Raw genomic sequence first — 14408 nt, forward strand, 5'->3', positions numbered from 1 at the left:
CCTTTGCCCGCCTCTCAGTACCTTCTCGAAATTTTCAGAATGTGTAAGAGTAGCCGGAAAAAAAAGCTCCTCCATAAAAACTTTCCACTCACCTGTTCTTGACCTAATCTTCCTCGCCCATACACTTCCCGGTATACCCAGGACACATCCTATCCATCCTCGCCTCTTGTGCCTCTGCTTCCTCACGGTTTTGTGTTGATTAGAAGTGGTCCTTTTGTTTCTCCGTTCACACCTCATACGTCACAATGCTGGCAGCACGCTTCTCCAGAGCCGTAAGTCAATTCCGTCCACCAGCTAGTGTTTGGTACACTTTATCCCGTATTCGATGCTGACTGTCGAATCTAGCTTCCCCGGGCAACCTCAGCAGCCTCGCGCTCTGCAGGCATGATGAGCGCAAAGACCTTCCGTCCAGCCTTTGCCCGCTTCGAGTCCACCTCTTCGGACGAGAAGGTCAAGGGCTCTGTCATCGGCATTGATCTCGGTAAGTCGCAGTACGCTTCTCTGCCAAGGGCGGAGTCCTCGGAACATACAAGCACCAGTGACTAACATATCTTCCCCGTCTCCAGGTACGACAAACTCGGCTGTGGCCATCATGGAGGGCAAGATTCCCAAGATCATCGAGAACTCCGAAGGTGCGCGGACGACGCCGTCGGTTGTTGCCTTTACCGAGGAGGGCGAGAAGCTTGTCGGTGTTGCCGCCAAGCGTCAGGCTGTGGTCAACCCCGAGAACACCCTGTTCGCCACCAAGCGGTTGATTGGCCGCAAGTTCACCGACGCTGAGGTGCAGCGTGATATCAAGGAGGTGCCCTACAAGATTGTGCAGCACACCAACGGTGACGCCTGGGTTTCGTCCCGCGGCAAGAACTACTCGCCGTCGCAGGTCGGTGGCTTTGTCCTCCAGAAGATGAAGGAGACGGCCGAGGCGTACCTCAGCCGCCCGGTCAAGAACGCCGTCGTCACGGTCCCGGCCTACTTCAATGACTCCCAGCGCCAGGCCACCAAGGATGCTGGTCAGATCGCCGGCCTGAACGTGCTCCGTGTCGTCAACGAGCCTACGGCTGCTGCTCTTGCCTACGGTCTTGAGAAGGAGGCTGACCGGATCATCGCCGTGTACGACCTTGGTGGTGGTACCTTTGATATCTCGGTCCTGGAGATCCAGAACGGTGTGTTCGAGGTGAAGTCGACCAACGGCGACACCCACCTGGGTGGTGAGGATTTTGATATTCACCTGGTCCGCCACATTGTCGAGCAGTTTAAGAAGGACTCTAGCATTGACCTGTCGGGTGACCGCATGGCCATCCAGCGCATCCGCGAGGCTGCCGAGAAGGCCAAGATCGAGCTGTCGTCTTCGCTGCAGACGGACATCAACCTGCCCTTCATCACGGCCGATGCTTCCGGCCCCAAGCACATCAACACCAAGCTGACGCGTGCGCAGCTGGAGAAGCTGGTCGACCCGCTCATCACCAAGACGATTGAGCCGGTGCGCAAGGCGCTGAAGGATGCCAACCTGCAGGCGAAGGAGATCCAGGAGGTGATCCTGGTCGGTGGCATGACCCGTATGCCCAAGGTGTCGGAGTCGGTCAAGAACATTTTCGGCCGCGACCCGGCCAAGTCGGTGAACCCCGACGAGGCTGTCGCGATCGGTGCGGCCATCCAGGGTGCAGTGCTGTCGGGTGAGGTCAAGGACCTGCTTCTGCTGGACGTGACGCCGCTGTCTCTGGGTATTGAGACGCTCGGCGGCGTGTTTACGCGCCTGATCAACCGCAACACGACGATCCCGACGAAGAAGTCGCAGGTGTTCTCGACCGCGGCAGACTTCCAGACGGCGGTGGAGATCAAGGTGTTCCAGGGCGAGCGCGAGCTGGTCAAGGACAACAAGCTGCTGGGCAACTTCCAGCTGGTGGGCATCCCGCCGGCGCACCGCGGCGTGCCGCAGATCGAGGTGACGTTTGACATTGATGCGGACTCGATTGTGCACGTACACGCCAAGGACAAGTCGACGAACAAGGACCAGTCGATCACGATCGCGTCAGGCTCGGGTCTGTCGGACTCGGAGATCCAGCGGATGGTGGATGAGTCGGAGAAGTTTGCCGAGCAGGACAAGGCGCGCAAGGACGCGATCGAGGCGTCGAACCGGGCGGACAGCATCCTGACGGACACGGAGAAGGCGCTGACGGACCACGCGGACAAGCTGGACAAGACGGAGACGGACGCGCTGCGCGAGAAGATCACGGCGCTGCGCGAGTTCATCTCCAAGAGCCAGTCGGGCGAGGGCAACGCGACGGCCGAGGAGATCAAGGAGAAGGTCGACGAGCTGCAGAACGCCAGCCTGAACCTGCTGGACAAGGTTCACCGCGCGCGTGGCGAGGAGAACACGACGCAGGAGAGCCAGCCGGCCGAGGACGACAAGAAGGACAAGCCATGAACGGCCTGACCAACAACTCGTCACGTCTTTCCACGCAATAGCATGTCACCGCCTATAGGGGCTTCCCGTCATATCTCTTCTCATATCCCTTCTCTTGTACCTATTTGTATTTTACGTCGATCTTTCTTCTTGTCTTTTTCTACTCACGTTGGTTTGACTTGGGATTTGTTGTTCTTATGAGGTGTCCCACCAACAACACTTTGGAAAGCATCCCCTCGGGTGCAGTTTTCTCTATTAACGAATTAAGGGGGTGGAAGGGGGGATTAGGAGGGAGGGTTTTCATAAAAGAATATGGCGTTCTGAGTTTCAAAATGCTGGTCTTTGGCCGTTTATGAGGCAAAAACAAATTGAAAGAGGAGGGAAGAAATTGAGAGAGAGAGAGCGAGGAAAGTCGACGCCGCGAAGGCGCGATGAAGGGCGTTGTCTTTTTTATGGCAGAAACTTTCGTGGCCAAATTGCGGCCGCCTTGGAAGGTTCTTCCTATTACCTCTCTCTTTCCTTAATCAAACAGTCCCCGTTTGCCGACACGACGGCAACATACCAATAGCATAATAGACATATCCCCGCTCACAGTCACGTTTATATGTTGTAGAGAAAATGGCAGAAACTTTGTTCTTTCATCTTTTTTTTTTGCGATGGCGTCTGCTGGGGCGCCATGTGCTTAGTAATCATCGCTACCGTCCAAATCCGAACCAGCCGCGTTTCTGTTGCTGCTGCGGCTGTTCGTTCTGCTGTGCGCCCGTGGCGGTCTGGCCGGCCGTGGCCGAGGCGGCAGCCGACGTCTTGCTGGGGTAGTCGATGTAGTTCCAGGCGATATCGAGGAAGATGGGCTTGACGGGCACGGGTTCGATGCGGGGCGGATAGGCGACAATGTTGGCCAGGTCGACGGGCTGCTGTGGGTAGACGGATAGTTGTTCGGCCAGTGCGGGCGTAGTCGTGGTGGCGGTCGCCTTTGTGGCAGCTTGCTGCAGCGTCTCGATGTTGACGAGCGCGCGACCGCGCTGCACCTCGTTCTGCAGCAGGTCCAGCAGGAACTGCACGTCGGCAGTGCCGACATGGATAGTGCGCAGGGGCGACTGGGCCTCTGGCGAGGGCGATGCGGTTTCCTCGACCTTGGCCAGGGTCGGAGCAGCCTCTGTGCACTGGTCGAGGCCGTGCTTGGCGAGGGCCAGGGCGTTGGCCGCGTTGCCGGCGATGTCGTGGGACCGGCTGACAGCGAGGGATCTAGGGGTGTAAGGGAGAATGAAGAAGGACAAAGGACAAAGGAGAAAAACAGGAATAGAGACTCACTTTAGCGCGGTAAAGTACTTTGCGGTAGCATCCAGCTGCGCGGACAGCTCTGTATCAGCGGCGACGCCGGGCAGCTCCTTGACGGACTCGAGGCTCTGCAGGACGCCGTCGTAGAGGACGACCTTTTCCTTGAGCCGGGCGAGGAAGCGGCCGGGAGCCTCGGGACGGGCGGCGGGGGTCTTGCTCTTGCTCTTGCTCCGGCTCTTGGCCGCGTGGTTGAGCTGGACGACGGCGCCATCATGGGGGCCAGTCAGCACGCGATTGCGGCCGATCCGGTAGCTAATCATCTCGTAGTTGGCGGCCGTGCGGGCGACATACAGCAGCTGGACGGCAGGATCGCTCTGGGGGAGGCCCTCGGCGCGGAGGTCGTCGATGGCGGCCTTGGTAGCGTCGACAGCGTCCTGGCTGGCGGTGAGCACGTCGTCGTAGGCGGCAGCCTGTTCGCCAGGCGACATGGGCGCGGCCGAACGAGCAGCACCGGCGACGAGCACGACACGCAGCCGAGCCTGGGCGAGATCGAGGGCGGCCCAGGCGGACGCGATGGGGGCGTCTTCGATGCGGACCTCGCGCGAACGCCAGGTCAGCGTGCGGGTCGAGGCGACGAGCGGCGTGGTGCTGTCAGCGTCAACCAGCACGGCATCGTCGGTGGCCGTGGCCGGCTGCAGCACGACCGGGCTGATCTGGTGGATGGTGGCCACGAGGTCGGTCGACGTCTCCAGAGCCTCGCGCACAAGCATCGGGATCGGCGTGGACCGCGGCTTCTTTAGCTGGTATGCCGCATAGCGCACCCACTGCTCGTTCTCGACGACGAGGTCGCCGAACAGGTCGGCCTGGGCCGGACGGCCGGCCGTGGCTGCAGCTGTGGCCAGCGCGCTGTAGATGGCCCAGGCGGCCGCATAGCTCGCCAGGCTACGCGGCCAGCTGCGACGCTCCAGGTCGGCAGCCCCCCGCAGCGACGCGGCATAGGCACGGGCCTCGAGCCGGTCGCCGGCCGTGGCGCCGCTGGCGTTGGCCTGCAGCACGACCAGCAGATCCTCGGCATACTTGGCGGCCTTGTCGAAGCGAGAGACAATGTGCGAGCGAGCACTGTTGTTGATGTTCTTGCCGTTGGCCGACTGGACCGTCTTCATGGCCACGGCCTGGGCGTGGGCCCGCTCGGCCGACAGGATCAGCAGATGCGCATATCTGGACGTCAGCACAGACAGCAGACAGCAGACAGCAGACAAAAAAAGCAGGGCTTACGTCACGTCCTCGGCCACCTGCTCTGGCTGCACCGTGCTCGACTTGTGGTTGTACTTGCCCCGGTGCCGTGCGGCCACGTGCAGCTTCTGACGGCACTTGAGCAGGCGGTGTCCCAGCCGGGTCCGGTAGCCGCTGTAGTCGGTCGGCAGGTCGACCTTGTCTCGCGAGGAGACGACAAACTGGGTAATGTCCATTTCTAGCTCGTCTGTGGGAGAGGGCTTCTGCACCACCGCTCGTGCACTCGAACTTGTGTGAAGAAGAGCTTCGGCCACAGCCTCTCGCGTCTTCTCGAGGGTCCTGATGGCAGCCGAAGCGGGAGGGCGGATCGACAATGCGTGGTGCACGACAATTATCGTCTCGTCTGTCGTGTGGTCGCTCTCGCTTTGCTCTGTCTGTCTGTCCTACCACAGATTATGTGGGGTCCCCTTGCAGACTGACGGCGCCTTTTTTTTTTTTTTTTTTTTTTGACCTGCTGCTTGCTCCTGCCCCGCCATTGGGGTTGTGCAACTCGACGGATCATATTTGGGCCGATCCGGCGCGATAGCTTCTACCGTCTCGAACAATTATACTGCAATCGGCAAGTCAGGCCACTGCAGAAGAGAAAAGAAAAAAAAAAAGCCAAATCGATATAGCTTTGCTCGGCCAGACGCCAACGCAGCGCAACACAACGTCGAGGACGGTACTATGCGTGTCGGCTGAAGCATTGGGAACCGTTTGCATTGTGCCAATCCATAAAGAGGTACAAAGGGCTTTTTGGCACGAATCTGTTGACTTGTTCTCTTTCACATTTTCTAACTGCTGTCCAGACGAACCTTGCGGCTCCCAAGAATGCTGTGCACAACGGCTTCCTTATCCCAATAGCGTGTGGCTCCTCTGAACTGTCTCTATGCCAGTGCTGGACCGGACGGCCGCCAGCCTGGAACCGTGTGGTCTCCAGCGGCTTCTCCCCCAGACGGCAAAGGCAGCAGCAGCAGCAAGTACAGCAACAGAGCGGCGATCTCGGACGCTGCATCCGACCTTTTGGCAATATGGAGTGGCGGACCTGGAACTGTCTCAGACCTGTCAGAGTCTCGTGGCGGCCAGCAGCAGCCCGGTCCCCCAGACGGAGCCTTTGAATGCCTCGTCCTTCCTGCTGGACTTTCTATACCCCAACGGCGCTCTGCGGTTCCTAAAAAGCTCGTATCTGCGTGTTCTGGGAGACCGGCGACCGGCAGCGGTCATTCGGCGACCGTCACGACCCTACAGCTCCCTGCCCTTCTCGACGCCCGAGCCGGACGCGACCTCGCAGACCATTGACTCCATCACGACCAATCTAGCCGGCCCCAGCTTCCCGGTCGAAGCAAGAAAGGCAGCGGCTACCACGACGAGCCGAGGGCGAGCAGACGACGACGAGGCCTCTCTGGTGCAGGAGCTCGAGGACGTGCTGCAGACCAGCGTGACGCTCTACTCGACCGAGGCTTTTGACCGGGCCTGGGATGTCTACAGCCGGCTGCCGTTTGGCGCCCACAAGGCCGAGCTGGCCCATCGGGTGCTGCTCTTCCTGACACCGTCAAGGCGGCCGACAGAAGCGCAGCGGATTGTCATGGCGTTCTCAGCCATCGACACGGCCGAACGGGATGCCGCGGCTGTTTCGCACACGATCCGGGCTCTCCTCCGGCTCAATGATCGCGAGGGAGCGCTGGCCCTCTTCCGGCAGGGCCTGGCGGCGGGAGAGACGATTACAGCTACAACGGCAACGACAAAGACAACGACACGATCCAAGCAGCCATGTCCGCCCGGCTTGGGTCCGCTGGTTGCCGACTGTCTGCAGCGGGCGGCGTGGGACATGCTGGCGGACGTGTGGGCGATATACAAGGAAAAGGTGGGCCGGAGCGAGGTGGAGGCGGTTGAGCTGAAAGAGGTGCTGGAGGTGGCCAACCTACAAAACCGGCTCGAGCAGCTGTCGGCGGTGGTGCGGCAGAACATGGAGGCAGCAGCAACTGCGACGACAGAAGGAGAGGTGCCTCGATCGGTGACGGGCATCTTTGCGGCGGTGGTGCTGGCGTCGCTGCACCGGCTCACGTGCGCAGACTCGATCCCGTTTGTGCGACAACTGAAGAACGTGTGGATCTACGAGGCGTTCATCCACGTGGCGCTCAACAACGGACAGAAGGCAGAAGCATCGGAAGCGTATGGCGAGTACCGACAGCTGCGACTGTTCCGGCCGCGACGGGCGACGCTGGCACGACTGGTGCAAGAGGCGTACTACCCGGACGACGTGCGGGGGATGGAGAGCGTGCTGAAAGACTGGTACCGGGTGCACGGGCGGCCGAGCTACTGGGGCCTGCAAAAGTTTATGGCCTTTTACGCGGGCCGCGGCGACGTGACGTCGGTGAACCGGCTGTGGAACGACTTCTCGGCAGCCCACCCGGGGGCGCTGGAGCGCGGCGAAGACACATTTGCACACCTGCTCAAGGTACATGCCGTCCGGGGCGACATTGAGCAGCTGGAGCAGGTCTTTGGCGAGATCACGACGGTGCACCACCAGACAGCCAACACGACGTGCTGGAATATCCGACTGCACGCACACGTGGAGCGTGGCCGGTTCGGCGAGGCGATGCGCGTGTTCGAGCAGCTCTGCGCGGCCGTCGAGCCAGACGGCTACAGCTTCGGCACCATCATGTCGCTAGCCGGCGGTCGTGGCGACCTGGAACTGGTTCTGGAGCTGCACGCAGCCGCGGAGGCGCGCGGCCTGGCCGTGACCGAAGCCATGCTGGACCCGATCGTCGAGGCGTACTGCCAGAACGAGCGGCTGGACGAGGCTGAGCGGCTGTGCGTGTCGACGGCGAGAAGTTCTGGCGAGAAGACGGATTCTGCCCAAAAAGGGACTTTGAAAAAACGCCCCCCACAAAGCTACACCGCCCTCTGGAACACGCTCCTGCGCCACCACGCCTTCCGCCACGACCTCGTGTCGGTCAACCGAGTGCTCAAGCGGATGAGCCGGCTCGCGGTTGCCTACGACGGCGGCACCTACAGCGCGCTGCTCTTTGCCCTAGCCCAGTGCCGACAGCCGCGGCGAGCGGTCGAGCTGCTGCGCGCGGCCCAAGACGAGGGGCTCTTCCGGCCGACAGCCCAGCACTACACCCTGTTGATGATGGCATACGTGCGCAGCCGGCAGCCACACCGGGCGCTGCAGGTCAACCGGCTGATGCACCACCTCGGCTTCCGGCGAACCAGCCGCCAGACTCAGCTGGTCATCAAGGCCTTTAGCCAGTGGCAGGAGTTTCCGCCCGGCGTCGATGCCAACGGGCTGCCGGCAGCCGACGGCAGCACCACCAGTCTCGACCGCCGCGAGCTGCTGGCCAAAGCGTTGCGCGAGTTTCAGCGGTCGCTGGCACCGCTGCCGTCCGACGGTGATCGCGGTCCGGCCACTGTCGACGCCGTCCGCCTGCCGCTCGGCGCCACCCGCCGCTTCTCCTTTGTCATCTTCATGCTCGTGCAGGCCCGCGACTTTGTCGGCGTCGAAGAGGTCGTCCAGCTGTACCGCTCGCTCTCACCGCCCGACGACCGCCAGCAGCCGCTGCCGCTCAAGCTCTGCAACGCCCTGATGCTGTCCGACTTTTACGAGGGCCGCTTCGACCGCGTCAAGGAGACCTGGCGCTACGTCCTCGACCGCACCGTCGAGATCGGCCGGCCACACGACTGGTCCACCACAAACGCCCGATCCCATTCCCCCATCGTCGCCCGCCTTCGCTACGGCCTCACCGACCCGCTCAAGACCATGCAGCGCCTCTATACCGCCGAAGGCGACGCCGACGGTCTCGTCCGCACCATCCAGGAGGTCCTCGCCGCTGGCTTCGCCCTCGACAGCAAAAACTGGAACCACTACGTCCAGAACCTCGCTCGCCTCGGCCGCACCCACGACGCCTTTGCCGTCTGCGAACAGCACCTGATGGGACAGTGGAGCGGTTTCGCCGTCCTGCGCGCCCGCCGACGCGGCGGCGGCCTCGATGGCGACGGCGTCGGTGGTGTCAATGATGTCGATCGGGATGGCCTCCATAATGCCCAATTCGACGGCGACCTCTTCCGCTCCGATGACGTCACTACCAGCCAGCTGCTCGCTGCGGCAAGAGCGGCCGAAGCCACCACGGCCGCTCCTGCCCGCCCACCCAACAACAACAGCAATACCAACAGTGGATCCGCCCGATTGTCACGTGCTCAACAGCTGCTCGAAGGCGCCCCCCGTTACAACCGTCCCATGGCCCTCACCTTCATGGTCCTCGCCAAGGCTTACATGGACCTCGAACGCTCTGCTCCCTGGTCCTCTGCTGCCGAGCGCCACTTCCACGACCTCGCCATCCGCTACCCCAAGGCCGTCCACGCCGTCCGCACAATGGTCCGCATGAACTCCCGCCTCGAGGGCCGCGCTTTTGGCGATGGCGACCCATCCGAAACTCCCAATGGCCATGAACACGGCCTCTACTTTGACCACGACGACGACGACCCCCTTGATCTCTCCGCCGTCCACGGCGCTTAGATGCTCGCCCCCAATTATGCATCAACGTCACCTACCATAATGCAACAAATCTAAACATTTTACGTCTATATCCTGCCTGTCTCCTATGTCTATCTGTTCCATACTCCCATAAAATGTACACTGTTTTCTTCCCCAACTCAACGTCTTGCCGAGACCGCCTCCTCGTTCGCCTCTGAAACAAACAAGGACAACGTCCGCGTGAGCCCACCGCCAGATCAGCTGTTCGCCGCATCCTGCCTTCGCTCCTCGGCCGTTTGGTTTCTCTGCACCTCGAGCGACCGAAGCCGCTGTGACAAAAGCCCTTCCTCAGCTACAGGGCTTCCATCCACCATAGGCGCAAATGCATTTCCGCCAAAGCCAACATCACCTTTGTTGAGCTTGTTGTACGTCAACTGCGCCGGTCCAACCGCGCTCGACACCTGTCCACGCCCCTGCTCCTCGTCTCCCGACCCGCTCTCTCCTGCCATTTTCGCCCCAGCAGCGTAGCTTGACGACTGCTGATCTGTCACCGGACTTGATGTAGACGACGCTTGTGATATGCCCAGACCTAAAGGCATCGGATCGACCGGCAAGTTTTCTGAAAAACTGAACGACGCCGATCCAGACGTTTGCTGGTTGCATCTCCACCCAGCAATCGGATTGGCCATCGGAATCGGCAGTGGCATGAGAGACGGCGACGACTGGCCGTCCGGCGCCTCGGATGTGCCTGTGCCGCTAACCGATCCAAACGACAGTCCTGAACTGCGCCGCCTGCACGCCTTCTCCATCGCAAGCATGGCCCCTGGGCCTCCTCCCAAACTGCCCAGCCCGCTGCCACTGCCTCCCACCGGAGGATGCATCACGCGCACCGGCTTGTAAGGCGAGTAGCGTGGCTCTGGGAACGTCAGCTCGTTCCGCAGCTTCTCCTTCCCGTCAGGCACCCGGTTGGCAAACACAACTCGTATGCTCTTATACAAGTAGTATCGCCCGCGCGATGGGCAGCAGATGTGCAGGTGCACCAGGTACCGCAGAATCGGCCGCTCCGACAACGACAGCTCAGCCAGCATCGGCACGTTGTCCACAATCGGGCCAGCCGAGTAGCTGCGTTGTCTGATAAATGTCTTCGTCCCGGGCTCCATTCCCGTCACGTCATACGGTATTAGGAAGAGCTTCACTGCCGTCTTATTCTGGTTCTTGATGATCATCTGCAGTTGGCCGTGCGGTGGAATCCTGTACGATCCCCCTGGAGGAGCTCTGCACAAGAACGGACGCCGCTTCTGCGCTCGCGTGGCTGATGCTGTCGGGATCGGTGCACCTGCTGTCGGTGTCGGCTCCACTTGAGTACCTTCCATCACAGTGTCCTCGTTCTGAATCTCGTCAGCTGCAGCGTCATCGATGCCGACTCCCAACCGCGTCGTCCGTCTTTCCTGTGCTGCGGCCCGGCTGTGCATTCGCTTTCGCGTTGAACGTTGCTCGGCCTCCTGACTTGGCAGCCCGTTTTCCAAATCCACCATTCCCACATAAGGACTTGGTCCGTCTTCGCTCTTCGAACGGCCATGAGGAGTGGATGCGTAGCTGTAGAAGACGGCCGAGAATCGGAGCGTCACGTGTGGCGGACACCGCAGATTTGGCTTGCACTTGGCTCCCAGCCCGAGGACCCCAATTTGTGCAAGGAAATCAAGCGGCTTCGATGGTGTTGTCGACATGCGGCCGCGAAGAATGCTTTCCTCGTAGGACCCAACCATCGACGCATGCTGTAGAGAGGACGTGTCGGCGGCAAACGAGACACGCCGTGGTCGGAGAAAACTAGGACTTTGTGGCATGGATCCCTCGAGCGGCTGTTGAGGGGAGATATGTGCCGTAGAGGTAAGAGATCTTCGCGGTTGGTGCGCCTGGTATGGAAAGGCACCTTCCCGTCGCGTGCTCGTCGTTCTCTCTCCTGCCATTTGGGGGGGGGACGGTTGATAAAGCACATCAAAGTGAGAAGAAACAGAGTGTCGAAACTGCGTATTGGTAGCTGAAGCCAAGGTATGCCGTCGTGAGTTGGTCCGCAGGCTACCTGCCATTGCACTGTCTGTAGCACCGTCATTTCTGCTTGTAGGCAAGCCGATATGGGCCCCGTCATCGTCGTCGTTGTTGCTCTCCGACTGCACCAACGGACTGGTTGGGGGCTTATACGCAAAGCTTGAGGACAGGGATGACGACAGCGAGGCCATGCCTGTCCGAAAAGCGTGTATGTCAGACAAGGACGACATGGGTGGCGACGTCGCCTCATATGTAAACGGATTGTAGTGTCGCGGCGGCGAAGTAGCTATCCAAGATGTACTGCTGCTGTGGAAAGGTCGGCTCGACAGCCCGCCTGCATCACTTGGTCCCCTCGCAGCAGTTCCTGCCCCCGCCATATCCTTCCCAGGACTGACCTTGTCGTGCGTGAAATCTCCACTGTGCAGAGCAGAACGCGGTCGCTCGATATTCAGTCCCTCCTGTAATCTCTCAGATGATTCTGACTCGCGGCTGCGAGCTTCCTTTTCCGGCCTCATCTCGGCGGCAGACAACAAACTCGGCGTTGGCGTACCGGCAGAGGACGGTCGCGACTTTCGAGGTGGTGATGCGGACTTTTCGCGATGGAGCAAAGGCTCAAGCTGAAAAATTGACCAGTCAGAACAACAAAATGCTTGGGAGCAGAAAAGAACAGGCAATAGAGGGCCTACATGTCGATTAGGTACCCATGTAGGGCTTTCCCCTCGCTTGAGCCGCTCGATCAGCTCAGCTCGGTCGGACGTCGTCAGAACCAAACTATCCCTTCCTGGAGAAGTGGCGTATTGCGCCTGCTGCTGTTCCGCATGATGGCGCCGTTCGTAAAGCTGCGATGCACCAGAGAAGGGCAGGGACGAGAGCGGAGGGCTGTCGAGTATGGGGCCTTCGCAGAGTTCGGTTCGTATACTCTCCTCAGACAGCCTTCGGGAGAGAGTGTTAGGAGGCAGAGAGGGGGGTATGGGGGCGGGTTTCGAAGTCAGGCTTGCTGCAGCTGCTAACTGCAAGGAAGTCAGTGCCCGCTGAGATCTCCGAGCTTCTTGAGACAGCTCGCCGTCAGGGACGAGATCCTGTCTGTCCTCGAACATAGGCATGGTGGTAGTCGAGACGAGGAGAGCTGAGGGGCAGAGGGGTCAACATGTCCCTTCGCTGTGGCTCAGATGGTGGTCGAGTTTGTGCTCCGGGCACACTGGACAAATACGCAGCAGCCAGGTTGGCTTGGTAGCTCAAGAGAAGCCCTGGACATCCAAATTGGATCGCTGTTGAGCGGCCGGTGTACGTAATGAGGATATGCAGTCTGTTCAAAGCTGACGAAGCGAGTGTCTGTGTGCGAGCACGTTACGAGAGAGCAGCGCCCTCTACCACTAAATAGCATCCGGAAACAGGCCGGCGCAAGAATGGAGAGATCAGGAACCACTCGGACAGCAGCGTCGCATTCGTGTGCCGTGTCAAACTGCCTGTCGTTCGTTTGTCCGGTATTTGGGGTGCTAGCTGACCGATTTAAAGGCGGTCAGCTGCAAGACCATAAATTCGTTTAGTGCTGCCTTAGCTGCTACCGCATTCGGAGATTTGCCTGTGTCGCGTGGAGAGATGGGCATGGGTTGGCGAGAGAAAAGGTACAATGAAAGGCGGGTAAAGAGGTTGTTAAAGGTTGCAATAGGCAGAAAATGGCTCAATGGTGTGAAAGGTGGGCAGCCGTGAACATGGACGCAATATGCTGGCAGTGCACGAGAATCTTTCCTCGTACGGAAGTGACGAATTTGGTTGCAAATGGCAGGTGTGACTCCTTGTCTCACTAGGCTCTGCGATACTGTGGGGGTCGCCAATGCACTTCCAAACAGCCCCAGCGTTTGGCAGTGGAGGCAGCTGACGTCAAGGCTCTCTCTCTGGCGCAAATCTCTGTCCAGCGGCCAGACGTATGCAAGAAACATGCATTTTACTCGTTCCTACGTCGTACGAAGTACTCGTACTCCATATTGCCTTTTGAAGTCTCACCCTCAAAACCGAAATACGACGACAGCTGTATCCACCTCGTATGCACCCCATACTTGGCCATGCTACGAATACGGGTCCCTTTGCGCGCTTCTCCTTGTCGGATACCAGCTTTTCTTTGATGTCCCATCTTTTGTTGCGTGAGGCCAAGCCGCCGCCTGAAGCGACAGCCAGCTCCGGTTTCCGGCCTAGCCAAAGAGCACTAACCCTTTGCCCTACTCTGTAAGCGGTAACCCGGCTTAAACGGGTTCAGCGTGTTTTTCTAAGTGTGAACCAGTGGCAATCTGACTAGGACAATCGACTTCCGCGAAGATTTACTTTATAACATCTTTATCAGATTTACAAACTTGAAGAGCTCACTAATTCGTGTGTGCTTTACCATTGTAGATATTTCAGCATGCTTTGTTCCTCGTCTGGACAATCGAAAGCTTTATTCTCCGTTATTGTAATACTGATTTCGGCCCCGGTGTTGATAGAGTTTGAGTACCTTTTTGAGTTCTGTAAAGAAGAACAGTATACAGTTGTATCGGCGCCTTTCTTCTGCTTGCGTTGTCCTGCCCTCCGATATCGACGATGCCAGTATACTAGTACAAGGGGTACACTTGGCCCTAGATCTGCAGAATTGCTGCTTTCCTCAAATGCAGGAACTGCTGAAAATGCACAAATACGGAGAACACCGAAAGTAGCTCGATTTTGTATTTTCGAACAAGAGTGGCAGCTTGATTGTACAAAGCGAATGACATATACGCCGCGGGAAAGTCAGGCGAGTACTGTACAGAGTACTCTGTAGCGCAGCCTAAAATACAGGTAGGATCGACATGGGTGCTTTACGTTGTGATTGGTTTTTTCCTTTCCTATCGTCCTGTTCTCTCCGGAACAAAAGTGGGCAATTCACTGCCAATACCATAATCGGAGTAATAGCTCAGATGG

General features: G+C 59.2%; 4 protein-coding genes across 4 annotated transcripts; 2 read left to right on the top strand and 2 right to left on the bottom strand.

Annotated features, from left to right (window-relative positions):
* Nucleotides 1-245: 245 nt before the first annotated feature.
* On the top strand, nt 246-2425 carry CMQ_4776 (mitochondrial hsp70 chaperone; the record flags this gene model as incomplete). Its single annotated transcript, XM_014312932.1, has 3 exons — nt 246-272; nt 346-481; nt 567-2425. 3 exons carry the CDS (start codon nt 246-248, stop codon nt 2423-2425), a joined length of 2022 nt encoding a protein of 673 aa, XP_014168407.1.
* Nucleotides 2426-3099: 674 nt separating this feature from the next.
* Nucleotides 3100-5151, bottom strand: CMQ_4875 (signal recognition particle; the record flags this gene model as incomplete). The annotated part of the gene is made up of 3 exons (XM_014313031.1): nt 3100-3649; nt 3716-4900; nt 4958-5151. The coding sequence occupies 3 exons, from the start codon at nt 5149-5151 to the stop codon at nt 3100-3102; spliced, it is 1929 nt and encodes a 642-aa protein (XP_014168506.1).
* Nucleotides 5152-5843: 692 nt separating this feature from the next.
* On the top strand, nt 5844-9473 carry CMQ_4847 (translation regulator; the record flags this gene model as incomplete). Its single annotated transcript, XM_014313003.1, has 1 exon — nt 5844-9473. The coding sequence occupies one exon, from the start codon at nt 5844-5846 to the stop codon at nt 9471-9473; it is 3630 nt and encodes a 1209-aa protein (XP_014168478.1).
* Nucleotides 9474-9688: 215 nt separating this feature from the next.
* On the bottom strand, nt 9689-12580 carry CMQ_4358 (uncharacterized protein; the record flags this gene model as incomplete). The annotated part of the gene is made up of 2 exons (XM_014312514.1): nt 9689-12094; nt 12179-12580. The coding sequence occupies 2 exons, from the start codon at nt 12578-12580 to the stop codon at nt 9689-9691; spliced, it is 2808 nt and encodes a 935-aa protein (XP_014167989.1).
* Nucleotides 12581-14408: the final 1828 nt, after the last annotated feature.

The sequence above is a fragment of the Grosmannia clavigera genome (assembly GCF_000143105.1).
Source record: "Grosmannia clavigera kw1407 unplaced genomic scaffold GCSC_97, whole genome shotgun sequence".
Classification (NCBI taxonomy): Eukaryota; Fungi; Ascomycota; class Sordariomycetes; order Ophiostomatales; family Ophiostomataceae; genus Leptographium; species Leptographium clavigerum.